This window comes from Cetorhinus maximus, chromosome 11 (genome assembly GCF_964194155.1).
Source record: "Cetorhinus maximus chromosome 11, sCetMax3.hap1.1, whole genome shotgun sequence".
Classification (NCBI taxonomy): Eukaryota; Metazoa; Chordata; class Chondrichthyes; order Lamniformes; family Cetorhinidae; genus Cetorhinus; species Cetorhinus maximus.
In genome coordinates this window covers 96,245,791-96,273,167 of record NC_135889.1, presented here as the reverse complement: position 1 = coordinate 96,273,167, position 27,377 = coordinate 96,245,791, and the positions used below count along the sequence as shown (strand labels likewise).

General features: G+C 42.9%; 1 protein-coding gene across 1 annotated transcript in view; it reads left to right on the top strand.

The window, feature by feature from the left end:
* LOC144686788 (low-density lipoprotein receptor-related protein 1-like) overlaps positions 1 to 27,377 on the top strand; it is a 1,926,687-nt gene that overhangs the window by 1,540,325 nt on the left and 358,985 nt on the right. Inside the window, exons 42-44 of the mRNA XM_078552493.1 lie at positions 7,056 to 7,245; positions 15,601 to 15,805; positions 24,765 to 24,957. Coding sequence (XP_078408619.1) covers positions 7,056 to 7,245; positions 15,601 to 15,805; positions 24,765 to 24,957 — 588 coding nt within the window. The remainder of the gene's footprint in view (positions 1 to 7,055; positions 7,246 to 15,600; positions 15,806 to 24,764; positions 24,958 to 27,377) is intronic.

The following is a 27,377-nucleotide window of genomic DNA, read 5'->3' as shown; positions in this document are numbered from 1 at the left end:
TACACATTTCCATTATGCCAGAAAACAGGAGATAAGGACATCGTTCAGTGTTGTACATCTATTCTGGGCTTCAGCAAAATCTGACTGGGATTGAGTCTCCATACCTCGTTGCGCTGATGTGGTTCTAAAACTGGACATCATTCAGAAGATAAAAGAAGCCAAATGGAGATGGGTTGGGCATGTTGCTTGAAGAAATTATAGCAGATGGACGAAAATAAAGTGTTGTGCTAAATTAACTTGCATGAAATTTTGCCAGGGCTATCTGATGCAATGAAAATTGATATGATTGGTGGTATAGAACTTGAGTATTGCTGAAAAAGAGACATGTCAAAGCTTTTCATCTTGCACTCATCAGGACACCGCAAAAATACCAATATAATGGGAAAACAGCAATTCACACTGTATGTGAAGGGAATTCTGATTGGTTGGCAAGTGGACTCTAATTGGTAGAGTTATGCTTGAGTGAGTGAAATTGGGAAAAATACATTGCAAGCACAGTATTCCCTGAAAGTACAATTGCATGTAGATAAAGCCAAAATGAGAGGCAAAAATATTTTTGATTTCAGGAATAGGAGCATAGAGAAGAGAAAATAAATAATAGCAATTTTGTACACATGATTGGTTAGACCGTAGTGGTAATACTGTATGCAGTATTGGGTGTTCCATTATAGAAAACAAATTTAAGTTATGCATGGTGTAGAATAAGCATGGGTAAGTATAATTATGAGGAGACATTTGTGATTCTGGGGCTATCATGACTGGAGCTGAAAGTCTGAGAGGAAATTTAATTGAGATTTTTAATTTTGCAAAGCATTTTGATAGAACAATTGGACAAAAACGAATTTCCTCTCATTAAAGAGTCAGTGATGAGGAGTCATTAATTTAAATTTGTCATTAAGAGAGCAAGGAGCCTAAGAGAAATGTCTTGATGCGAAGGGTTGTTGGGGCATGTGATGTTTTGTCATGAATGGCGATTGGGACAGAAATCATTGCACCTTTTAAGGCAAAACTGGATAAATGCTGGAACAAAAGGAAATGCAGTGCGGAAATAGTTTTAGGTTGCTCTTGCAAAGAGTAGGCACACACTCAATGATCTGAATGGCCTCTGTTACAAATTTAGGCCTGCCATAGAAAGCTTCTTGAGTTTAGTGAGTTAGTTATCATTCATAAGCTGACTCCATGCCAGAGTTAACTCATGCTGACCTTTCTGGCATAGCTTTCAGCCCTTTTGGTCTTACACCCTGGAATTCCCTTCTTAAACCTTTTCACTTTGCTACTGATCTACCTACCTTTAATATTTACTTGAAAACCTTGTTGACTATGCTGTTGGTCAACTGCCATAGTGTTTCCTATGATAGCTCAATTCAAGCTCTCCTATATAAAGTTCCTACAGCTATTTTATTACATTAACTGTAAATTTTAGGTGTCTTAATGGACCCTGCATCTTAAATGACTGTGCCGCCCTACCCCCCCGATGTGCATGCAGGAGCTCACAAAAAGCTTGAATTTTAAGTAGGATAGCTATGCATAGTCCATTGGGAAGGCCCATTAGGTGCATTTGTTACAGAATGTTGACCGTACCTCTGTAACTTTCTTGTGTGTGCGCTAAAGGATAGTGGATGGTGAGGTGGTGAGAGGTTTCACTATTTGTGTTCAATCTGATTGCTTCAGTGACTATCCAGTGGTAGTTACTTTTTGTTCCAATAGTCTATAAAATCCTATCTAAATACAGCTGAAAATTGTGTAATATGATGCAAGAATTTTGGAAGCTTTGTTTACAATGTGAAAGTAACTGATTTGAAAAATAAATATATTTGATGCCTGTACATATTCAAATATTTTGCTTTGAATTCAATTTAATATTTTTCCCTATGTTCAGACTAATAAAATCACCTTTCTTTGTAACCACTGAATGTGAGAAACCCCTGAACTAGTATCAAGGTGACTTATCCAGAACTAGCTTCTTATTCCCTTGAGCGATACAACAAAAATACATCAACCTTGTTACTGTGCACACTATGCAAGCTTGTGATAATGATCCCCTAACTTCAAATGAAAAACAACCATGGATGATTGCACTACATTCCTTGTAGTGCGTGATTTGGTCCGTTTGCATCCTATGGATGCCTGCCTTCTCCATCTGTCTATTGTTGTTAACATTTAACAAGTTGGCAGTAGTACTACAAAATTTTGCCAGTCTGTGCGGAATTTGACAAACAACAAAGAATGTGTGAACTTTCCCAAAGCTGCACTGCGATAAGTCACCTGTGAATTATAAACATCTAAATGTCATTTTCAAAGTCCCAAGTGTTCACTCAATGACTATTCATAAGGCAATGTTTACCCACTTCACTCAGTGCTCTAAGCCAAAATAAAATGGCTTCGGACCATAGATTCTGTCGCTTCCAAAGAGAAATAGGCAATAATTTTCAAGCAACAGGAAAAGAACACAGACACTCAAATTAAGCCTTGGCATAGCAGGCATCTAATAGCCAACCTTCCGCTCTGAAGCATCCATCAGTCAGAAATAGCAGGAATGAAAGAATTGTTGGTCTCTGCCGAGTAATTGGTGCACAGCACATGTGCATGATATTCTTGGAATCACGTACTATTCCCATGTTAATAGTTCGGAGTGCTGTGGGAGTTGAAGTCAGTGCTGCTGTAGGAGCATTAGGAAGTTGATAGAATTATAGAATGTTACAAACAAAATTAGACCATTTGCTCCATCAAGCTGTGCTGCTATTATTCTCCACATGAGCTTCCCACTCTCCTGCTTCCTGCTGATAACTTTTAATATTGCTCTTTTAAAACAGCCATCTAACTCCCTCTAAATGGTTTGCAGGCAGCGGGGAGGTGGGGGGTGCGTAAAATTTCTTGGGTGCCTTTACCGCCACTCTTCTGCCCATCCCTGACCTATGAGCAATTTTACATGAAGCAGATGAACTCTAGGGCAGACCCCATCCTTGCCCCAATTGAGGCCACTTAAAAGCCTGGCCTCAATTTTGAGGCTGACAGGGGAATTCAGGGGCAGGGGGTGCCTGGCAAGTCACACTGCTCAGGCCTTGAGTGGGAAGGGAGGACAACTCCCTCAAGGGCCTACTTTCCATATCAGATACCTCTACCCAAGGTCTGACCCCACAGGTGCTCTCTCCCTTCATCGGCCTCTCCATCAAGACCCTCACTGGACTCTCCCCACCCACCTCCCCTGCCCACCGTGAGAACACCTGCACTTACCACCTGAACCCCAGGACTGAGGTCTCTCTCCTGGCTTTTACTGCCATTGGCGTTGGTGGGACTGTAGAGCTGCCGAACAATCAAATTGGCCAGCTGCTCTCTGTAGCGGGAATTTCATTCTGTCTCCAGCGAATTAACGCTCCTTGGAGCATTGCATGGCTTTGGGGCTGCTGTGCCCCACCAACTCTCCAGATAGAGGGGTGGGAACCCCGCCATCTAAAAATCCTGACAACAGATTTTGCTTCAGCAAAGGTTTGTGGCAAAAAGATTCTTCCTTCTACTCGCCTTCTGATATTGAACAGAGATGAAAATATGGCTTCTAAAATTACATTGCGCATTGTGATTGGCTGACTAACTGATATCTGTGATTGTTTCAGCAGTGGTCCTGAAAGTGCTGTTACCAGAAAATACAGAAAACATGCACTATGTTAACTGCACTAACACCATTCATGTACAAGTAGTATGTGAATGACAATGCAGTTCCTGTAGCATTTGCTCGTAATTCTAAAGCGATAATTTTAATCCCTTGCGCTTGACAAGAATGGGGAGTGTGAGGAGGTGAAAATTGAGGCAGCGTGATATGCATGTTACCTGTGCTGGCTTTTAACCGGCACATTTGAGCAGGTGAAGGGCTAACTGAAATGCAAAATTCATGCTCTGGTAATTCAGACCACAGGGCTGTTATAATATATTTTGCAGTGAGTTTGGCACCTGTGGAGGCTTGGAAGAGGCTTGAAGAAGATCTCTTGGGGCTGCCTTCAGCAGCAATTAAGGACAGAGCTAAAATGCTTAAAGGAATCTCCAAGACATTTAATGACTTTGCATGTCGCAATAGAAAAATTAGACATTATAATTAAGTGTATCACATAGGATTTAAAATCTATATGGAATTAAAAGACATTAAAGATATTAATTTAGATTTTCAAATTGTGATATCAGTAACTTTACACATGACATTAAATTTAACCCTTGCTGAGAAGCTTAGCAATTTTACTGAATATAAGACCAACTTCTCAACTAGAGCTTGGAATGAATATATCATGTTGCCATAATCCTTTATTTCATTGTAGGAGACAATATTTTTTGTTGTACTTTATCAACTGTTCTAGGATGAAAGTTATACAATTTGATCACGTGTTAAGATCATGGCTGAGTAACTTGGTCTATGATTAAATCCCTTTCCTATGTGATCTGGCTTTCATAAAGTGATGGTATAAGTGCTGACTGTTGATTTCCGATAGAAGTATGCACAAGAATAAGGGCTTATTTTAATCCAGCCTACAATAAGGGAACAATGCAGGTGGGAGGGTAAAATCATATCTGGCACCTTCCTGTTTGCACCATTCACGCTTTTCATCATTTTAACTGATCCATTTCTGGTTTAACATCAGCTGACCAGTAGGCAAATTAGGTTCTAATAAAAAGTCAAGCTCCAACAATGTCATATTCGCTCTCATTGCATTTTAACTCCAACTTGAAGATGACCCATCAAAATTCGACCCATCAGCTAAAGCTAAAGCTGATAGCTCTTGAAGCAGCATTTATTGTTTCATTGTTGGGATGTGGACAACGTAGACAAGGCCAGCATTTATTGCCCATCCCGAATTATCCTTATGAGATATAAAAGATGGCCCTCAGTCAAAGCTCACTGGATCATAGGATATTTACTGTCTGGTTTTCAAGAAAGTTTCCAGTTTCCAGATCATTTTCCTTCTTCTATTGACTTGCAGCCCTTGACTAAGCTTTTGAGAAGAATGAGAGCCATTCTTGCTTCTGGGCGGAGCAAGATTAGGTGGGAGAAGAAAGGCAGGCTCGACAACAATCATCACCACCAGAATCTGAACCCCTCAGACTAACTCTGGTGAGGTGGGATTATGTGCAGGAGACTATAAACGGCACACAGGGCCTACAGGCCAAGACTCGACTCTTGGACCTAGGTGAGGAGGTGGTGATTACCCAGGGGGTGAGGGGGGGGCGGTGCAATTGTTGGAGGAGTGACAGGGTGAAAATTTCAGAGATGAAGGGTTGTTTAGATGTAAATTTGTTGGAGCTGGAGGAAATTCCCCTGCTCCTGATGGAGTAGGCCCCTCTTCTCAACTTAGTCAAAGAGGTACGTTCTAAGGAATGTTTTAAAGAAGGAAAAAGAGGAAAAGAGGCACAGAGATTCAGGGAGGGAATTCCAGAGATGAGAGACTTGATAGCTGAAAACTCAGTCACTAATGCTGGAGAGGTTAAAATCAAGGACGTTCAAGAGGCCAGATTTGGAAGATTACAGATCCCTCAGAAGGATATAAGGCTGGAGGAGATTACAAAGATGGGGAGCAGAAGCCCATGGATGGGTTTGAAAATAAAGATGAGAATTTTAAAATCGAGGTGTTGTTTCACCAGGAGCTTGTTTAGGTCAGTGTGCACAAGGGTGATGAATGAACAGGACTAGGACATGAGTGGCAGAGTTTTGGATGACCTCAAGTTTATGGGGGATAGAACTTGGGAGGTCAGGCGGAAGTACACTGAAATAGGTCTCAAGTCAGCAAAGTCTTGTTTGAGGGTTTCAGCAGCTGATGAGCTGAGGCAGGTGCAGAATAGGGCAATGTCACAGAGGTGGAAATAGACATTCTTAACGCATATGCAGTCAACACTCTTCATGTGATGATGCAGCAGATATATGTGACTATAGCATTTAATTCTCTACAATTCAGGAGAGTGGCTCCCCTGTTTTCTGATATCCTATGAATGCTTGGTACTGTTTTCCTGTGTAAGTCTAGGGAGAAATCCAGCCTTATGTCTTTTTAGTCATGAAGCCCAATACCCTGATAGGGTAGCAAATGGATGTTTTAATTTCAAAGGTGATCTGCTTCATCTATCTGTTTTCCTGGCAGTTGAGGAGGCTATGCTATACAATTCTTTGGCAGCCTAGGAAGGGGTGGGTGGGGGAACATTTGCTTTTGATATTCAATTTCCAGATTTTAAAAATTGGATTTAGTTCCAATATTACTGGCAGTTTACTAATCTACAGAAGGCTTATGACTGGGTGCCTTGGGAGGAAGTCTGGAGATGAGCTAGAATTCATGGAGTCGCTGAGAAGTACGTACATATGACAATTACATGGCATGTACATGTCAGACAAGAGTAAGAAGCAGTGTGGGAGAGAGTGATAGCTTTGAAACCAAAGTTGCATTTATCAAGCGTCGGCACTGAGCCCCTTCATCTTCCTGATTGTCATGGGATGTTCCAACTGAGCAAGTGAGATAGGAAGTGCCATGGTTAATGATGTTTGCAGATAACATTGGGCTATGTGGTGGGGATATGAGAACATGACCAAAAAACATTGGAAGATGCCTGTATGAAGATCAGTTGACCAATGACCCAATTAGTGGACTGTCAGTTTGAGCCTAGGGGGAGAGGATCAGAGTGAAGGTATAAAGATTATGGGTGAAGACTTGGAGAAAGTGAGTAGGTTCAAGTACCTGGTGTCAGTGGTGGCAAAAGATGGAAGTATGGAGAAACTAAGCAACCATCTAATACTTGCTTCAACTACAGCCAACAGTATTCCATTAGAATTCCATGAGAACCTATAGAAAAGTATCTTCTAGTGTGTCCAATGTTTGTCATTTAAGATAATAATGATGTTACTAATTTCAATCTGATTGCTACTCCTTGACTTCCTGAGTTAATAGCTGCTAATTTCAAGCATCTGCACAAGTTCATGTCCCATTATGGGTAACTTAGACCGCTTCATATTTCCTTCCTGTTTGATTGCATTTATAAGCACGCAAGAGTAACTGTGTTTGTAACTGACTTGTTAATTTTCAATTCAACAGATGTAGGCTCAGTTGAGGGTTTGGCATATCACAAAGCTTGGGATACTCTTTACTGGACAAGTTCTACAACATCAACTATTACAAGACATACAATCGACCAAAGCAGGTTTGGAGCTTTTGACCAAGAAATCATAGTTGCAATGTCTCCCGAGGACCATCCCCATGTGCTTGCATTGGATGAGTGCCACAAGTAAGAAGGTCATTTTTTTACAGTTCATCAGATTAATAATTTGTAATTGCCATTTTGTTATAATACTACTTTCTCATTATCTAGCACTATATAAACAGCATGCAACTTTAAAGAAATTCATTTATTTTAGAATTTTATGTCTATTTTCATTTGTCAATATGTGGAAATTAAAAACCTCACTGTTTAGCTAACCCTGTGTACCATAAGAAGGCAAGCAATTGATCTGCTCCCAGTTCTCTTATATGATATTTCTGAACTTGCAACTGGATATGCACAAGAAGTTGCACCTCTTCTCTATGAGAAAGCACATTGCTTCCATTTCATGGTTCCCCCAAATCAACTGTCTAAAGTCCAGAACCGGATAATCAAACCTGTGTTTTACTCCTCTGTAATTATGTATTCGTATTTTATACACCGTCACATGGCTCTTGATGGCACAGTACATTCTGCAGAATTTATAGGGTGTCCCAGAGAGATCACAGAGTTGATTCCTTCACTCTAATGTACTTTTTGTCTCAGTTACATTACTTTGGAAAATCAGAAGCAAAGATTCAGCCAAAATGAGCCCAATTGAAAATAATTTCTTGTGCAATAAGCTCTTCCAAAGTCGAGACAAAGAGGTTTCCTGAGACTTGGCCAAGGGAAACAATGGTGATGCCTGGCAAATACTGCCCAATCTCTCCTCTTCGATACAGAGCATTGTGATCAAGTGAAGAATCAACTGTCCCTTAAGGGACAACAAGGAAAACAAAACGCAGACCTGACAGGAAAGCACATATTCTGTTAAAGAAAACAAACTAGCACTTTGCAATGCCCTGAGTTTATGAAATTCAGTATTTAAATACAAGTTTGTTGTTTCTTCCCTAGTATGATTTCAGGACGTTGTACCGTATGAAACATAACTTGAAGATAATATGTTGGTAAAATCATATTTTCTCTGCCATACAGCAACCTATCTTAAAAAATCACTAAACAGTTCAGCACCTTTTAGAAACAGTATCTGTGTGAAAAGAAGTTTATGTTTTCTTTTAATTAACAGTTAACATTTGAAATATGGATTCAAACAATTAATCAAAAATACAGTAAAGAACTGATGCCAAAGCTAATTGTTTTTTTACAATGGTACATCAGCTATGGCTTTGTTTATTACGTTCATGCCTCTGAGTCAGAAAGTTGTGGATTCAAGACCCACTCAAGAGATTTACGCACAAAAATGTAGGTTGACACTCCTATGTAGTACTATGGGAGTGCCGCACTGCTGGAGGTGCTGCCTTTCACATGAGATGTTAAACCAAAACCCCATCTGCTCTTTAAGGTGAATGAAACAGATCCCATGACACTATTTCAAAGAAGAGCAGGGTAGCTATCCAATACTTATCCCTGAATCTACATCACTCAAAACTGATTATCTGTTCATTATCACATTTCTGCATGTGGGAGCTTTCTGTGCACAAATTGGCTGCTGCATTTCCTATATCACAACAGTGCCTACCCTTCAAGAAAGCACTTCATTGGCTATGGAGTGTTTTGAGATGCTTTGAGGTTCTTAAAGGCGCTATATAAATGCAAGTCTTTATTTCTATTTCTCACTTAGCACTTATTCAATTAATTTAGATAAAAGATCCAATTATGACTTTCATAAATTATTTATTTTGTGATAATGATATAGTAACTGTAATATGTTGAGCCATGAAATCGCAATGGCACTGAAGGAAGCCATCAGGCCCTTTGAGTCCATGGTGGCTCTCTGTAGAGTGATCCAGTCAGTCCAGATAGAACTATATAATTCTAATTGTTTCCAGTACTCAGTTGAGGTTACAATCATTAGCTTTATGCTTATGGAATATGAATGCTATGCAAAATTACTCATTGATTGAACACTGGTTAGATTATATCATTCTCTGCACAATGCAATTCAAAGCTCAAATGTTTGTTTGCAGCTTAGTTGCCCTGCTTTGAACTAACCTAGACAGATGGGGTAGAATTGTTTCCTCTCTCTGATGTCTAGGTCTTAAATCAGTTCCTCAGGCCAGTGAGTCTACAGTGCAAATCTCTGTTTCAAATTAACAGTAATTTACAGAACCATTCATAAACTTCAGAACAATAGGTACTATGAGAAATACATGTGTAACTTTCATATGGTACTCTAAAATTTTTATTAACCAGCTTTAATGAAACAATGTCAGTGAAGCTCTCGCTATACGTTTTTCCATGTTGAGACAAATTTTACTTCAGAACAACAATGGATAAAATCACTGGGAAGAATTTTACACTGATCGAGCGGGCACGCGCTCAACCTGATCAGACGCAAAATTGCGCGAGATGACGTCGGGCGAGCGTCTCTATGTCATCCTGCACTCACGCGATATTTCGGTCAGCAGACACACGCAAAAGTCAGAAGCGTACCTGCCAACAATTAAGAGGCCAATTCAGGTTATTAAAGGTGCAATTGTCTCCAATTTTTCGTGGCCCGTCCAACCTTACGGGTGGCGGAGGGGCAAATTGGCCAGGCAGACCCTGCATTTTTCATGAAACCTGATCCACGGGCAGGATGAGGTTTCTGTTATTAAATGAAAGAGAAATAAAAATCTATGGACAGCATTTTTATCATGTATATGTTCAGGTGACTGATTGCGATGCTTGGACATTTTTTTTCCTGATTATAAAAGCTTTATTTAATGCTTTTCAGGTTTTTGCCTTCAGGGAACATTCTGTCAGAGCTTGCCTGTTCCCACACTGACCTCAGCGCCTGCCCTTCCTCCCGCCCGCCCACCCCAGCAGCGCTGAGCTTCTCAGCGTGCGCTTCATGCTGGCTGGTCATTAATTGGTCAGCCAGAATGGAAACGTGGTTGGGGGTTGATCATGGTCAGCCGTCCGTTCTCCGGCCAATCCCAGACCTGCCAATTGTGCCCGCCCACCGGCCTAAAAATTCTGCCCATAGGGCTAAATCTACCAAGGAGTGGCAATCCGACAGTGGTTGCCACTCCACTCCTATTATTTTACGCAGCAATGGAGCTCCGCATTTCTCACCCAGTACTCCAAATCAGGCCCACTTCAGAAATGCAAATCATACCTTTTCTCGGAGTTCTCTTTTGTAGTGCAGGATCATTGGGGGAAGCCAAGTGATGCCCCCTTTTTACTGCATTGGCTATCATATTTTGGAAAGTCTTCGCTCACTGACACCGTTGTTACGACACAGCAGTTGGTAAAGGCTGTTTAACTTTTAAACAACTGCCATAACCTATATTTTCAATTGGTATGTTTGAGATGCAGCTCTAGATTCAGAAATGAGACCACCAGTTCTCAAGAGGTTTTTATATCAAAGTAAATGAAACATTTATTAAGTTACAGCAAATTAAACACATTCACGTGGGGAGGAATATTTGTGTCGGCAAGCAGGGCCCGCTCACCGACACGTAAAATGACACGTGGTGACGTCAGGCAGGCATCCCGACGTCACCGTGCTTCATAGATTTTCAGTTTGCCGAACTGTCAAAGGCCTATTGAGGCCATTAATAAAGTAATTAAAGTAGTTAAGAATGCTCTCTGTCCAACCTTAAGGTTGGCGGGCAGGTGAAGAGCCCAAGCGGCCTTCACATTTTCCATGAAACCTCATCCACGGGCAGGATGAGGTTTCATGAAGGGTTTATTAATTAAATTTAAAAATTTCAAACATTTGATAAACATGTGACGCTGTTGCATGAGGGGGCATGTCTAAATAATTTTTCTCTGTCTTTAGTAAAAACTTTCATTTCGAACTTAATCTCCCTGAGGCAGCTCCGTGCCTCAGGGAGAGTTCTGCACTCTTTTGCGCGCCTGTGCGGAAGAGCACAGACCCCGACTCAGGGAATCACCCCCTCCCCACCGTCACCCGCACAGGGAGCGCTCAGCGTTTCCGGGCACGCATGACACTGGACAGGCCTTAATTGGCCCGCCCACGTAAAATAGCAGCACAGCCCCAATTGGGGGTGCCGATCGGGTTTGTGCCCACCCCCGTTCGCCCCCAGACAACCCCCCCCCAACAGGGGCAAATTCCTGCCCATGGCTACAAATTACTACTATCATAACTTTTAACAAATTCCGAAATTAATCCCCACTAAGGTAACAATAACCAATAGACTTAACCAGACACCAACAAAGCATTTTCACCTTACGAATTCAAATGACATTCCTTTCAATTTGCAGAAAGTTGTAGGCTTACAGGATTAGAACTTACATGCCTCTGACCTGCACACACAAAGTCCTCTCAGGTTATACCTAGCTGTCCCTTTTGATTGCAAATTCTCATTGTATCACCAGGCCTTTGAACTCCACCTCTTCTAACAATAAAACCCATTTCATAGTACCAATTGTATTAGTAATATGAAGGTTGCTTGGTGTCTCCTAGCTAGGTGCAAGATTTCACCCCCACTCTTGAATACTCTATTCAACAAAATGCAAATGTCCCCTCTACCTACTGTTTACATCTCAAAACTACTATATATCAAACTAGCACCCAGACTAGCTGTCTTTAATCCAATTAACACACACACGGGCTAAACCTCTTTTAAAGAAAAATAATTTCCAATGACATTATATACATTAATATCTCTTCCTGACACTGTGAAAAGCTTTGGAACATTTAAGTAGCTTTTCACCGTATTAGTGAATGAGTGTGAGTGAGGGTAAATGGGTAGGATGGTAGAATGCCAGCTGAGTAGGGTGGCAGGTTGGTGGGGTGGCAGGGTGGTAGGTAGCTAGATGGGTAGGGTGACAGGGTGAGTAGGATGCCAGCTGGGTAGGGTGACAGGATGATAGGTGGCAGGATGGGTAGGGTGGCAGGTTGGTAGGGTGACAGGATGATAGGTGGCAGGATGGGTAGGGTGGCAGGTTGGTAGAGTGACAGGATGATAGGTGGCAGGGTGGGTAGGATGGCAGGTTGGTAGGGTGAGTCAGCTGCCAGGTGGTGGTAGGTAGCAGGGTGAGTAGGATGGTAGTGTGGGTAGGTTGCCAGCTGCATAGGGTGGTGAATAGGTTCAGGTCAGGATGGGAGGAGAATCGCAGGGCCGCGGAGGAAGTTGGAAGGTTGGGGGGAGCCGGAGGTTTGGAGGTGGTCGGAGGGTGGGGGGGGGAGTCTGAGGGTCTGGGGAGGAGTTGAAGGATTGTGAGAGGAGTTGAAGGGTCAGGGAATTGGAGGATTGGAGGGTTAGGAGGGTCAGAGGATCAACAGGGTTGGTTGTGTGGGGTCGAAGGGTCTGGGGGGGGTCGGAGAGCAGTGGGGATGTTTTGGAGGGTCTGATTGTCTGAAGGTCGGGGAGGGGACGTGGAGTGAGATGGGTCAGTGGGGAGTTGTGGGGGCTGGCAGTGGTATAGTTAGCCAGGAGTTAAGCATGGTTTTTTTCCTATCTGACATTTCCTATGTCTAATTTGACATAGACAAGTTGGTGGAGTGGGCAGATAGGTGAAGTTCAATATGGAAAAGTGTGAGGTGATGCATTTTGGTAGGAAGAACATGGAGAGGCAATATAAAGTAAGGGGTACACTTCTTAAAAGTGTGCAGGAGCAGAGGGACCTGGGTGTATATGTGCATCGATCATTGAAAGTGGTAGGGCAGGTGGAGAGAACAGTTAATGAAACATACAGTGCTCTAGGCTTTATTAATAGGGGCATAGAGTACAAGAGCAGGGAGGTTATGCTGAGTTTTTATAAGACACTAGTTAGACCTCAGCTGGAGCATTGTGTACAGTTCTGAGTGCCACACTATAGGAAGGATGTGAATGCATTGAAGAGAGTGCAGAAGAGGTTTACAAGAATGGTTCTAGGGATGAGAAACTTGAGTTATGAAGATAGATTGGAGAGGTTGGGACTGTTCTCCTTGGAGAGGAGAAGGCTAAGAGGAGATTTGATAGGGGTGTTCAAAATCATGAGGGGGCTAGATAGAGTAGAAAGGGAGAAACTGTTTCCACTCGTAAAAGGGTTGAGAGTGAGAGGGCACAGATTAAAAGTGATTTGCAAAAGAAGCAAATGTGCTGTGAGGAAAAGTTTTTTCACACAGCGAGTGGTTCGGGTCTGGAATGCACTGCCTGGAAGTGTGGCAGAGGCAGGGTCAATTGAGACATACAAGAGGGCATTAGATGATTATTTAAATAAAAACAATGTGCAGGGTTATGGGGAAAAGGCAGGAGAATGGCACTAAGTCATAAGGCTCATTTGGAGAGCCGGTGCAGACACGATGGGCCATCGTAGTGATTCTGTGAAGTAGGTTGGAACCCTCCTAAATTTCCAACTCTAACTCAGAGTTGGAAACTTTTTTGAAGGGTTCCAGACCCAGGGGAATTCCCCATTGGAAGTTGAAACTTCCCGGACAATTCACACGGAGCCCTTACGATGGGACACCCAAGAGGTCCCCCAGTGCTTCTTCCAGGGTACCTCTGTGGTATGACTTTCTGCAGACTGGGAGATATGGGGCATAATGTATTTAAGTTCCTTTCCAACATCCTTTCCTTGATAATAGGACAAGAGAAACATTAAATTGTCTGCATGGCAGTGTAAGGATAAGTCCTTGTTATAAAGCAGAGCCAAACCTTGATTCCAAAAGTTCATTTTACCAGTCTCCTTGGCTTAGAAAAAGATGCACATTTTTAAAACAAACAAGATATGCATATTCATCCCTAGCATGCCATTGATGCCTTCTGGCTCCACTATTTAATCAAAAGAGATCTAATGAAATATTTAAAATATAATCAATATAATATTGCAGCAGCCAAGTTCCAAGATGTGGTTGTTTGATTCAACCGTCTAGATGTGGAACCACAAAATAATTGGATTAAAGAAATAATTGTTTAATCTGGAAAAATATAGCTTTCAGATAAGAGGCCTGAACTTGGTCAGATGAAACTAATCTACTGCAAAGTGAGTGAAAGAATATTGGCAGCCCAATTTACACTCTGGTCAATTTTCTTGTCCACAATGGGATTTTAAAAATTTATTTACTGAGTGTGGGCATCGCTGGCTAGGCCAGCATTTATTGCCCATCCCTAATTGCCCTTGAGAACCTATTATATGTTCAATTTTGTAAATGGGTCCCAATGTTAGAGAAAAAAATTATTTGCAATTATATAAAATTTTCCAAGAACTACCTCCCAAAGGCTTCACAGTTAAAGAACTTCTATTGTTACTGCTGTAATGTTAGCAAATACAACACTCAATTTGTCCGCAGCAAGGTTCCACAAACAACTGTAAGATACATGACTCAATGATCTGTCTCAGTGATATCGGTTGAGGGGTAAATATTGACCAGAATATTGAGAGAACTCCCATGCTCTTCTTCAAGTGGTGTCATGGGTTAATTTAAATCCACCTGGATGGTGAAGTGGAACTTCAGTTTAATTACCTACCTGCCTGCTTCCTGCCCTCATATAAGGGTCAAAATCCTGCCCAAAGTTTGTATAATGAGGCTCAAACTAGCTTCTGACTGAGAGCACAATTGTTGTCTGAATTTCTTCCTTTCCCATTTCTGCTGTTCATTCTTGTCACTTCAAGTGTTTGAATCATTTTATATAGATCTGTGCAGAAAGAGATGCTTTACAGTATTGTGACACTTCAATCTTGTCAGATAATTGGGAAAACACTTTCATTGGAAAATAATAAAGTCTGATTCACAAAGTATAACACACCTGTGATGTTTTGTTGTGAAACCTGCTCTTAGCTGAAAATAATTTAATTTGAATTATCTGTTAATTTGCATTAAAATTATGCAAAAATGGCCCTCGTACAGTTTTTTTTCCAATTGCTCAAATCAAATTATTGGATAATTTGACGGCTTTTCAAGGAGAAACCTCTAGGATTGAACAGTGTTAGACGGTACACATTTGGTATCAAAAATCTATCATTAAATTATGTCAGTTAAACAATTTTGTTTTTGTGTTATATTACATAAAGCGTTGCTGAAAAAAGAGACATGTCAAAGCTTCTCGTCTCCTTTTTCAACAATACTCAAGTTCTGGACTACCAAATGATTATTTACACAAAATGTCTGATGTACAATCTGCCTGTTTCTGTGCCTGGTATCCTTTGTAATTCTGTGAATATCTTCCAGAATCATGATGAGTTATATTAACATAATTGTTGCATGTCATGAAAACAAGTTCCATTACTTTTTGTGCACTGGACAATGCTGAATGAATTTTAGGTGAACATTGTTTACTTGTCTTGCCAACTAAAAATGTAACTGTACACTTAGTGTATCACTGGAGTTTTAAAATTGATTGCTGAACTATTATAAGACCTTTCCTACAATAGAGTCAAGATACTCTTTACAAACTATTGAACTCCTTTGCGAGACTTGACATGCTCTTTATTTTCAACCCTATGCAGCTTAATGTTCTGGACAAACTGGAATGAACAGCAGCCAAGTATAATGAAAGCAACATTGTCTGGAGGAAATGTTCAGATCATTGTTAGCACTGACATTTTCACACCAAATGGACTTACGATTGATCACAAAGCGGAGAAACTGTATTTCTCTGATGGCTCTGTTGGGAGAATTGAAAGGTGTGAATATGATGGGACGCACAGATATGTAAGTCAATTATTTTGTATTCAAATACAAAAAAATTAGGTAACATGTTATTCCATCCATAGGAGTTCTCAATGAATTAGAAGTGTATTCACTGCTTGTTATGTAGGCTAATGGTGCAGACATTTTGCACGTGCAACCAGCCAATGAAATGAATGACCAGTTTGCATTTCGGTGGAAACCGAGCAGGCAGGCAGTTAATTTCAGCTGGGTGATTCACCAACCGATATTCCACTTGGACCCACAGCCTTCACTTGCTCTCCTGACCAGGCAGCAAGGACAGTCACCTGAAGCTGGCAAGCTTTCCAACTGCAATTTCAACTGTGTCCTGATTATGGGGAGGCATTATAGCTTCCCTGTCAGGGAGCCCAGGGCCAGAAGTTGCCATTCTAGGGAAGTTTTTTTTTTTTACTTACCTTGTGAAACAAGATGGAGTATTCAGGCCCCATAAGGAATGTTTAGGCTGCCACTGTCACACGCCACATTTCTTTTCCAGGAGATCCCCGCAAAGCTCCCCTCCCTTGAAACCTATCATTTTGCAGTTGAGCTCCCTGGCATCCAAAGCTCCATCCCTGCCCACTGGCTAGTTGTTGCTTCCTGGGGCTGAATTTTACATTGATCAGGTGGGCGCGCACCCAACCCGATCAGGCGTGAAATCGCACAATGGACGTCATTGCGCACCGGCGCGATATTTCGCTCGACGGACGCGTGCAGAAGTCGGAAGCACACCCGCCAACAATTAAGAGGGCGATTAAGCTCATTAATGCCGCAATTGTCTACTATTTTTTGTCGCCCGTCCAACCTTGTGGTTGGCAGACGGACGAATTGGCCAGGTGGCCTTTACGTTTTTCGTGAAACCTCATCCAAGGGTGGGATGAGGTTTCCGTTATGAAATAAAATAAAAATAAAAATCTGTGCGCTGTATTTTTAACGCCTGTATCTTCAGGTGCCTGACTGTGATGCTCGGACATTTTTTTTTCTGTTTTTTATAATTTTTTTGGATTATTTTCGGGTCTGCAGCTCCCTGAAGTAGCCCTCCGCCTCAGCGGAGCTTTCTCTCAGCGCTCGCCCTCACCTGCGTTGACGTCATCGCCCATCCTCCGCCTGCCCCCACCCCGGCAGTGCTGAGCTTTTCAGTGCGAGCTTCACATTGGCTGGCCCTTCGCTGGCCAGCCAGCATGAAATTGCGGCCAGGGACTGATCGCGGTCGGCAATCCAGGCCCACCCACTGCGCCCGCCCACCTAGCTAAAAATTCAGGCCCTGGCCTTTTTGGGTGGGCAGTTTATAGACTGCATGCAGACGAGGCCCAAGAGCTAAAACCACATAGGCCTTGCCCTGCCAGTTGGTTGGTGGAGTTTGGCACTTGCCTTGCCCACTGCCTGATTGAATCGCACTCCAAATTCAAATAAAGGCTTCAGAGATGAAAAGCTAACTACCTCACCAAACAGACAAGTGCTTATGTGGTGATGAATATGCAATGCACTCAATATTTGCTATTTTCATTGCAATAAACAACCACAATATTTACACTGTACTTTTAATGTAACGAATTGTCCTGAGGCACTTCAGAGAAGTCTAAAAAAGGATGAAATATGACACCCAGCCACATAAGGAAATACTAACTTGGTCAAAGAGGAGTGTCTGAAAGGAGGGAAGTGAGGGAGAGGTGTAAGGAAGGTATTCCAGAGCTTAGGGCTCAGGTAACTGAAGGCACAACCACCCATAGTGGAGCAATTAAAATTGGACAGGCTCAAGCAGCCAGTCAGAAGAGCTCATATATCTCAGAGGCTTGTGGGGCTAGAGGAGATTACAGAGATAGGGACGGGTGAAGCAATGGAGGAATTTGAAAACAAGGATAAGAGTTTTAAAATCAAGACTTTGTTTGACTGGGAACCAATGTAGGTCAGTGAGCACAGGGGTGAGGTTTAGTGTGAGTTAAGTGAAAAGTGAAGGTTTTCGAATGACTTCATAGAGATGTATAAAATTATGAAGGGATGGGACAGAGTAGATAGAAGCAGATTGTTTCCAGTGATTGAGGAGTTAACATGAGTGGACATAGATGTATGATTAAATGTAATTGACTTAGGACTGAAAGCCAGGGAAATATTTTAATGCTGAGGGTTGAGAGACCCTGGAAGGCACTACCAGAATTGATGATTGAAACAGGGACCGTGGACGGAATTTTTTTCTCCTGCCAGTGGCGGCGGGAATACAAAATTGGGCATGAGGCCAAAAGGCGGATATCCACCGGCAGGAAATTAAATTAGAATTTTCCCCTCAGAACTTTCATGGCGGCCTAGTGGCAGGTCAACTTTCCCACTGATCCATATCAGGAACCCTATATTCACGCATTAACATGTCATGGACACTTACTGAAATCATAACTCGCCGGAATCACATTCACCCTCCTAATTTAGTGCCACGTCAGTGGGTAATTGGAGCGGCCTGAGTTATGATCTGATAAAGGTGGCGTACACTGCCCACCTTTACTTCGCTCGCAACTTCAAGCTGTCATTTCTCTCAGCTGCTCAGACTCCTGACCACCGGCAAAGCTGCTCTATCAGGTGAGACCAGCGTAGGGTCGGCTGGCATGTCTGCACTGTGCCCAGAGAGACTGTAGTGGGGCGCAGGCAGGGCGGTACTGTGCCCAGAGAGACTGTAGTGGGGCACAGGCAGGGTGGCACTGTACCCGGCAAGACTGTATTGGTGCACAGGCAGGACGGTACTGTACCCAGAGAGACTGTAGTGGGGCGCAGGAAGGGTGGCACTGTACCCAGCAAGACTGTAGTGGTGCACAGGCAGGACGGTACTGTACCCAGAGAGACTGTAGTGGGGCGCAGGCAGGGCGGTACCGTGCCCAGAGAGACTGTAGTGGGGCGTAGGCAGGGTGGCACTGTACCCAGCAAGACTGTAGTGGTGCACAGGCAGGACGGTACTGTACCCAGAGAGACTGTAGTGGGGCGCTGGCAGGGCTGTACTGTACCCAGCGAGACTGTAGTGGTGCACAGGCAGGACGGTACTGTACCCAGAGAGACTGTTGTGGGGCGCAGGCAGGGCGGTACTGTACCCAGAGAGACTGTTGTGGGGCGCAGGCAGGGCTGTACTGTAGCCAGAGAGACTGTAGTGGGGTGCAGGCAAGGATGTACTGTGCCCAGAGAGACTGTAGTGGGGCGCTGGCAGGGCTGTACTGTAGCCAGAGAGACTGTGGTGGAGTGCAGGCAAGGCTGTACTGTGCCCAGAGAGACTGTAGTGGGGCGCAGGCAGGGCTGCACTGTACCCAGAGACTGTAGTGGGGCGCAGGCAGGGCGGTACTGTACCCAGAGAGACTGTAGTGGGGCGCAGGCAGGGCGGTACTGTAGCCAGAGAGACTGTTGTGGGGCGCAGGCAGGGCTGTACTGTAGCCAGAGAGACTGTTGTGGGGCACAGGCAGGGCTGTACTGTAGCCAGAGAGACTGTTGTGGGGCGCTGGCAGGGCTGTACTGTAGCCAGAGAGACTGTTGTGGGGCACTGGCAGGGCTGTACTGTACCCAGAGAGACTGTTGTGGGGCGCTGGCAGGGCTGTACTGTAGCCAGAGAGTCTTTTCTGGGCCGCAGGCAAGGCTGCACTGTAGCCAGAGAGACTGTAGTGGGGCGCAGGCAGGGCTGTACTGTAGCCAGGGAGACTATAGTGGGGTGCAGGCAGGGCTGTACTGTAGCCAGAGAGACTGTTGTGGGGCACAGGCAGGGCTGTACTGTAGCCAGAGAGACTGTTGTGGGGCGCTGGCAGGGCTGTACTGTAGCCAGAGAGACTATAATGGGGCGCAGGCAGGGCTGTACTGTAGCCAGAGAGACTTTTCTGGGCTGCAGGCAAGACTGCACTGTAGCCAGGGAGACTGTAGTGGTGCGCAGGCAGGGCTGTACTGTACCTAGAGAGACTGTAGTGATGCACAGGCAGGGCGGCACTGTACTGGAGATACTGTTGAGCGAAGCAGGCAGGCTGCACTGTAGCCGGAGAGACTGTTGTGGGGCACAGGCAAGGTTGTACTGTACACGGAGAGACCAAACTGGGGGAAGGGTGGGGAGGGGGTGTTTAGGGAATAAGCAGAGTCATCCTGGGGTGGGAGGGTAGTATAGGTTTCGGATGACCAACAGAGTGAGTGAGGGGATAGCAGGTAGAGGAATAACTATGGGTGGATGGGGTTATGAGAAACAAGGGAGGGGAGGGCTGGCATGCAAAGGAATGATTGGGACTGGGGAACTGGAGCCCAACATGGAAGGGGTGGATGCAGTCTCATGAGGGGGTTGGGTGGGGTTAGTTTGGATGAGAGGGAGGGGGTTCACATAGACTCATGACTGGGGGAGGGGGAAGGGGCTTAGAGCATGAGAGAGGCGTTTCACACAAACTCATATCTTGGGAAGGGATTGGTTTGATGGAACTGGGAGGAAAAGTGACACTTCTGTTGTAATGTCTATTAGGACCACATTGTTAGGGTGGGAAATCAAAGCCAGTCATGGGGCTGTGTGCACAGAATGATGTGCAGGGCATGGTCAGTGTCTAACACACAGTGGCACTGGGGATGCGTAGCTTGCTATTGGGCTGCAGGTGATATTGCCATGGTGAGGAGAGGCATCTGCAGCCTGGAGATTGGGAATACCTAATACAGAGGGGGTGGTGGGTACTTGAAGCTCAGTTGGGGATGGTCTCTGCATGTGCTGTGAGACTTAAAAGAACAGTTCTGTATCTACATGCACTTTCAGGCTCTGGGTTGACACATCTCCATCAGGTGACACAAGAGGCAAGTGACTAACATGACTTAGCTAAACATAACATGAATCTGAAGGACACGAAGGCACCAAGGAGTGGGAGCTTAGGTCACCATTAAAATAAGATGGCACATAGAATCAGATGCAAGCGTTCTCACATCCTGAGCCTTGGGCTCATAAAATCAAATTGCATTTACAAAAGAGCATTATATATATAGTGAATGGGCACCCATGCCACCAGTGTCTAATCATAATTTCTTAACTTATGTACTCTACCGCTATACCTGGGTGCAGCCCCTACGTCTGCAGCAGAGGTGGAGGTAGCCTGCTGACTGCCCTGTTGTCTGAGATGACTTCAGCGGGCATCCTCTGGAGGCCTGGGGCCTGGAGGGCCCTGGCCAACTTTGGGATCCCCTGCCCTGGGGCAGGTACACCCTCCTCGGCCTGAGCAGCTGGAGCTGATGGGGGTCACAGGCAGAGGGGATTGGGAAGAGCTGGACACGCTTGAAGTTTCCTGTGTGGGATGGCCCTGGGGTGTCCAGAAAACGCTCCTGCACCCTTTGGGTTATTGAGGGCCCCTGCCTGATTCCTTGAGGAGAAGGGACACCTGGAGGAAGGTTAAGGTGCCTTGTCACTCTGTCACCTAGAACAATGGAGTGCAGGTTCAGAAAGCCGCCAACACCTTTCCCTTGGAGACCTCAATACGCTCACATGCCAGAGCCATGACATCAGAGCGAGAATGCAGACTGACTCCTCCATCGCTCATTCTAGTCTGGTGACTGCCTTGGACCACTCTGCCTGATGTTCCCCTGCCTGTCCTTTTATCTCCAGCATGTGTGCGTTGGCCGACTGCAGAGGCTCATTATTTTACTTGGACTCAGCAGGTGCCTGTTCTCCAGCACTCCTCCCAGTGCCCTGGGCTGTACTACCTCCGACTGCAGAGGAGATGTGTCTGTGAAAAAATATATTTATGTAGAACCACTCTAGCTATTCACACAACATTAATTATTTTTCTAAAACATGCTTTTTGTCCATGTTAAATATTTCATGATATTTGCTATCAACATCCTGCACAACCATTTACTTTTTTATTAACCTGTATTGGAAAATGTATTTTAGCTTTTGATGAACAAACAGAAGTTTAAAAAAAGTCAGATCAAATAATGAGTTCCATTAAGTGAGTATTGACAGTAACTGAATGATGTTTGATGGGAAACAAAGTTTTTATTGAGTAGTAATTGAGTGTACCATATTTATAGACAATTTGTTTTGAAGTATAGTCACACCATAATTTCCTATTTAGCCACCTAGATAATGGCATTATGTCGATAAGTAGGATGACCATATATATCACAATTACAATTAGGGACAAAAGAATTATTTTTCTGTATTGGTGCCACTCATGGTTTGACATGGGGGAATAATTTTACCAGCTGTGGGGTGGCAGGGCTGGAATCAAGGGGGCTGGGAAAATAGTGGGGACTTCTGTTGGGACATCTCCCCAATGCATTCACACTGCCAGAGAAGTTTCCCACCAGCAGGCAGGTACCTTAATCTGCTGCCCACTGAACAAAAGAGGGCAGCTAATTACCATATTTAAAGCCCCAATTAGGGGCGATTTAGATGACCCCCTTCATTTTGCCAGCAGCAAGGTGGCCCTGTCATAACCCAAGAGGCCATCAGAGCCAGAGGCTCCATGGTGCAAAGAGGGTGCCATGGCAGGAAAGGCCTCCTAACCCCTCTGCCCTCATGAGCCATTCCACAGGGTTTGCCCTCCCATCAGAGGGGTCTGTCTGTTTGGCTCCTCTGAATTTTCATTTATATGAGAGCTTACCTCTCAGAGGACACCTCTCTGATTGGGCGGGCAGCATCAGCATTCCACCTACTGTCCCTAATTGGATGGTGAGCATTGAAAAATCAGTTAGGAGGATGTCTCCAGGAATATCTTTGTGCCAGTCCTGCTGGCAGCAATTGGGACCATATTTAGCCCCAGCATAGGTTCCTAGAAGCCTATGGGAAAATCTAAACCATGATAACAGAGTCATTTTTTTTAATAAGGGGAGGTGTTGGAGTAGTGGTATTGTCACTGGGCTGGTAATCCAGAGACCTAGAGTAATGCTCTGGGGACCTGGGTTTGAATTCCACCATGGCACAATTCAATAAGTATTTGGAATTATAAGTCCAATGACGACCATGTAATCATTGCTGATTGTTGTAAACATCCATCTGGTTCATTAATGTCCTTTAGGGAAGGGAATCTGCTTCCCTTACCTAGTCTGGCCTACATGTGACTCCAGAGCCACAGCAATGTGGTTGACTCTTAAAAATGCCCTCTGAACAAGGGCAATTATGGATGGGCAATAAATGCTGGCCCAGCCAGTGATGCCCACATCCCATGAATGAATTTTTAAAAAGCAACCCAGTAAATTGCAAGACTTTCTTTTTCAGCTGCATATAAGGTACTTCATTCTAGATGCAAGAATGTGACTGGTGCTGGAAAGGCTGCATGTATTAGGATCTCCAGGTATCCTGAGCAGGTGGTGATGGGACTTCTCCTTGAACTGCTACAGTTCTTGCAGTGATTGTGTTCCACAGTGGTACTAAGTAGGGAATTGGAGGATTTTGATCCAGCAGCAGTAAAGGAACAGTATTATATTTCTAAGTCAGGTTGATGTGTGAGTTGGAGGAGAATTTGGAGGTGATGCTGTTCTCATGAAATTATGGTTCTTATCCTTCTCAATGGTGGAGGTCACAGGAAAGGAGATGCTGCGGAATTATTTGACATCATGAATTGCAATCGTCAGAGTGCAATGCTGTGGCTTAATAAACACTATGAAAGTGAAGTTAAGGGTAAACCAAACCCGTTCTTTGTTGTATGGGAAAGCATTTTCCTTTTCATTGAACAATGTGTAGTTGCAGAAAGTGATATTGAACTTCCCACGTGTTCTTTCCAGTCTTTTCAATTGATTTTTTATCCATTATTTGCCACTTCAGGCCTATGTTCTCTGTGCTTAACACTTTCAGTGTAACAAGTCACTTCAGAAAAAGAAATCTCTACTTGGCCTTTATACATTACTGTTTCTCTCTGTTCACTATCACCTATGATCTTCCACCGGTCAGTGGATTGCATAGTTCTTAATTTTGCCATTTCATTTTGGCAGGTCACTAAATCTATGGTTCCAAACATCATATGCCCCAAATTGTCAGTAAAGTCACCCATTTTTCACTTTTTATATTACCTTTAGTATTGTAAAGTCTATATTGCTTCACCTCATTAAGAGTCATTGTAAATTACAGTTCAGCATTGATTAAGGGTATAATTTATAGCGATTAAGACAGATTAATCATTGATAATAATTGTTCTGAAATCCATTAATCATTGTTTAGTGCACAAAGAGTAATTGAACTTACTTTCATGACGTGCCTCTTTCTATAACCACCAACTCATTAAAATTTGCCATTTCAAGTTCATCTTAAGGTCTAAGAATGAATGACTAATGAGAGCAGTTTCGGCATTTTGATCATGACACAATGCAGATTGCTAAATGATAAATTAGGCTTCAGAACAAATGGCAATAGAAAATTCTAATACATAAAAAAGTAGAATTTCTGTTATTAAAACTATTTGTTTATAGCAATCATCAGTCATTCAATAATCACTTAGAATACAGTTAAGCAAAAAATAGCCAATTACCAATGTTAGCATCGAGTTAGACAGAATCACACTTATGTGGAGACTAGTGTACCCCAATGAGAATTTTTTATACGCAACCATAGCTGGTTCTCATACCATAAATATTAATTGGGTTATACTATATTAAAATAGTCAACAAAAATAAAGATAAATGTTAGATAAAAGGGGGCAAATAAACACTGGCAGAGAGAGGGAAGAAATTTGCTTGCATATGTCATTTTCCTGGGGCAGGTAGCATTGCAAGATGTTCCCTGTGCAACCTCTGTGGCATTCTTCAATAGCATCAATGATATAGCATGGACCAGTTGGGCCAAATGGCCTGCTTCTGTTCTATAAATTCTATATAATTCCTTGTAAATAATTGAGAAATAATTACAAGAAAGCAGATGTTTCTGATTATTACTGTTATTTGAGCACATAAGTCCATAACTTTAGCTCCATAACAATTTTAATTCTCATAACTCATATTTGGCTAAGGAATGGCTTTTAATTTCTTTCTCCCTCTTGTGTTTACAATGGCACAGGTAGTTCTGAAATCTGGACCTGGCACTTTCTTTGGCTTAGCTATTTATGGTGATTATATCTTCTGGACAGACTGGATGCAGAGATCTATAATGCGCTGTGATAAGTACACGGGAGGAGATGTTAAAGTTCTGCGTTCAGACACATCACATCAACCAATGGGAATTATGGTTGTATCTAATGATACCAACAACTGTAAGTTTTACTGAATATGCTGATGTTTGGATGTCATTTTTTTCCTAAAAGGTTGTTCAATGTGTTCAATACAGTGCACATTATTATTTACCTGCTCTTTTTACATGTTTCATTGTGATAAACACATTATATTGGATAACAACAGTGATGTTCAATACTTCCTGTAATAGCTGTGAGTCAACAGTGAGAGAGATCCTGGTCTGCTGTTGCCATTAAGTGAGCTTTTCCCATAATATTGCTTCCTCTGGTCCCTTTGCATCCTTGGACGCAGCAATGTTGAGTCATTACCTCAGTGTTGGTATTAAGAAGGCATTACAAGTAATGTCAGAAGTGGGCATGTTTCACTTGTCCAGGTTTAATCAACGTGCCCTAATCTTGACAATTGATTTCAACCGTGTCCATACTTCAAAACGGCTTTCCAGAATGTTAACCTACCATGCAGCTCTTAAAACATTTGTGACTTTTTGAGTTTAGTTGAGCTAAAGAAAATCTGGAAAATGCTTCATTTACATGTATTTTGCTTTACAGCATGTAGTTTGAAAAAGTACCATCAAAAAATATTAATCCATCTGAGTGAAACATTTGGGAAACAAAATTAAGCAGATTGTCACCAGAATCTCCTCTGATTATTTTTTTATTTGTGGACGATTTAACAGTGTAGTTAACATCTTAAAATGCATATAGAAAATGAATGTTTAACATCATTTAAATATCCATGGAGCCAAGATTTTGTCCATTTGTCCCTGATTTTCAGAACCTGTGTCCCTGATTTGCACACTTGCAGGCTGAAACATATGAGTTCTACTACTAAAATAAAAAATCAGATTTTATAAATTTAAAATAATAGATGTATCATTACATATGGCACAGAGATAGATTTTTTTAAGCGTGAAGAAAACTCCAAAACCTACCACTCATTGGTTAATGTCAAAATCTAAATAACAATATAAATTTTAGCATAGGCTATATGAAGGATAGTTCAAATTAATTAGCTTGTATCTGTACAAAGTAGTTTTAGTGAACTGTTAGTATAATTTGGGTGCATTTATGGAAAAGATTTAATAGTTGTTTGGTAGTACAGAATTTGAGTATTGCTGAAAAGAGACACACTCGTCTTGCACTCATCAGGACAATTCTCAAGAATACCAAATTATGAAGGGATTCAAGCCTACCCACTTACCTAGCCTTTGTAAGCTACCTGGTCAATAAACGCATTATGATTCCTACAGTTCCACCAATAAGATTGGTATTATCAGCGACCTCATAAATAGAGCCAGAGCCGTTTGATTACTGTGCAAGTTTGATGCTGAAATAGGGCTCATCAAAGCCATCCTGCAAGATAATAGCTACCCTGATCATATCATAGCTTATTGTATATCGCCCAAACTCATAAATGGACCTAAGGCCACCACTTTCGGTCCTGAAAAGTTCTTAGTCTACCTCAGATTACCCTGGAAGGATAAGGTATCTCAGAATTTTGAGAAACAGGTGAAACTAGCCATTTCACATGAATGGTATTCGCCACTAACAGGATGCTACTGTCAAGCCAAAAAGACGTTCTACCTATCACACAAATAAGTAATCTGGTTTATGAATTTCAGTACCAGTGTGATACTAGGTATGTAGGCCATATGACTGGCGGACTGTATCAACCAGCATGTCTCTTCCGCTGTTCACAACAGGCAAAGTACAGACCATACCCAACCAGCCTGTGCTTGCAAAACTAAAACAAAGTGTCCAATATTAGATGTGCTTCCGTGATTGGACAACATTTGTTAAACAATCCTGAGTGTACAAAAAATTACACTGGCAACCAGTTTAGTATTATCAGTCAGGCTCATAGTGTGGCACTCTTATATGTGCTAGAAACTACATATTAATATACAGGATCCTGTATAAGATGGAAAGAACATGTACACACATTGCGCCTTTTTCAACTAAACAAAATAGGTCACAGCCATGCTCTGCTTCATTCCTCAGGGCAATGCCTTAACCATTGGGAGCCAACTGCCTGGTTTGAATTTAAACAGGGCTTGGCAGTTAACTGACAATTATCAGTTAACTGGCGCATTCTCTGTGGCAATGCCTCAACCAATCAGCACTCCCTTCTTATGCAGTATGAATTGTTGTTCCCTTTATATTTGGTATTTTGGAGTTTTTGCGAATTGTCCTGATGAGTGCAAGACGAAAAGCTTTGGCAACATCTGTCTTTTTGCAGAAAACATTTAAGTTATATTCAAGACTTTGGCTGGAATTTTCAGGCCCTGCAGCGGCGGGTTCCCCCACAGTGGATGCGGCGACCATTCAAATGTCCATTGACTTCGGCGGGACCAGAAGATTCTGCCAACGGGAGGGGCCGGAAATTCTGGCCCTTGCCTCATGCTGGTGGGATTCGCACCCACTTACATATAAATACAGTC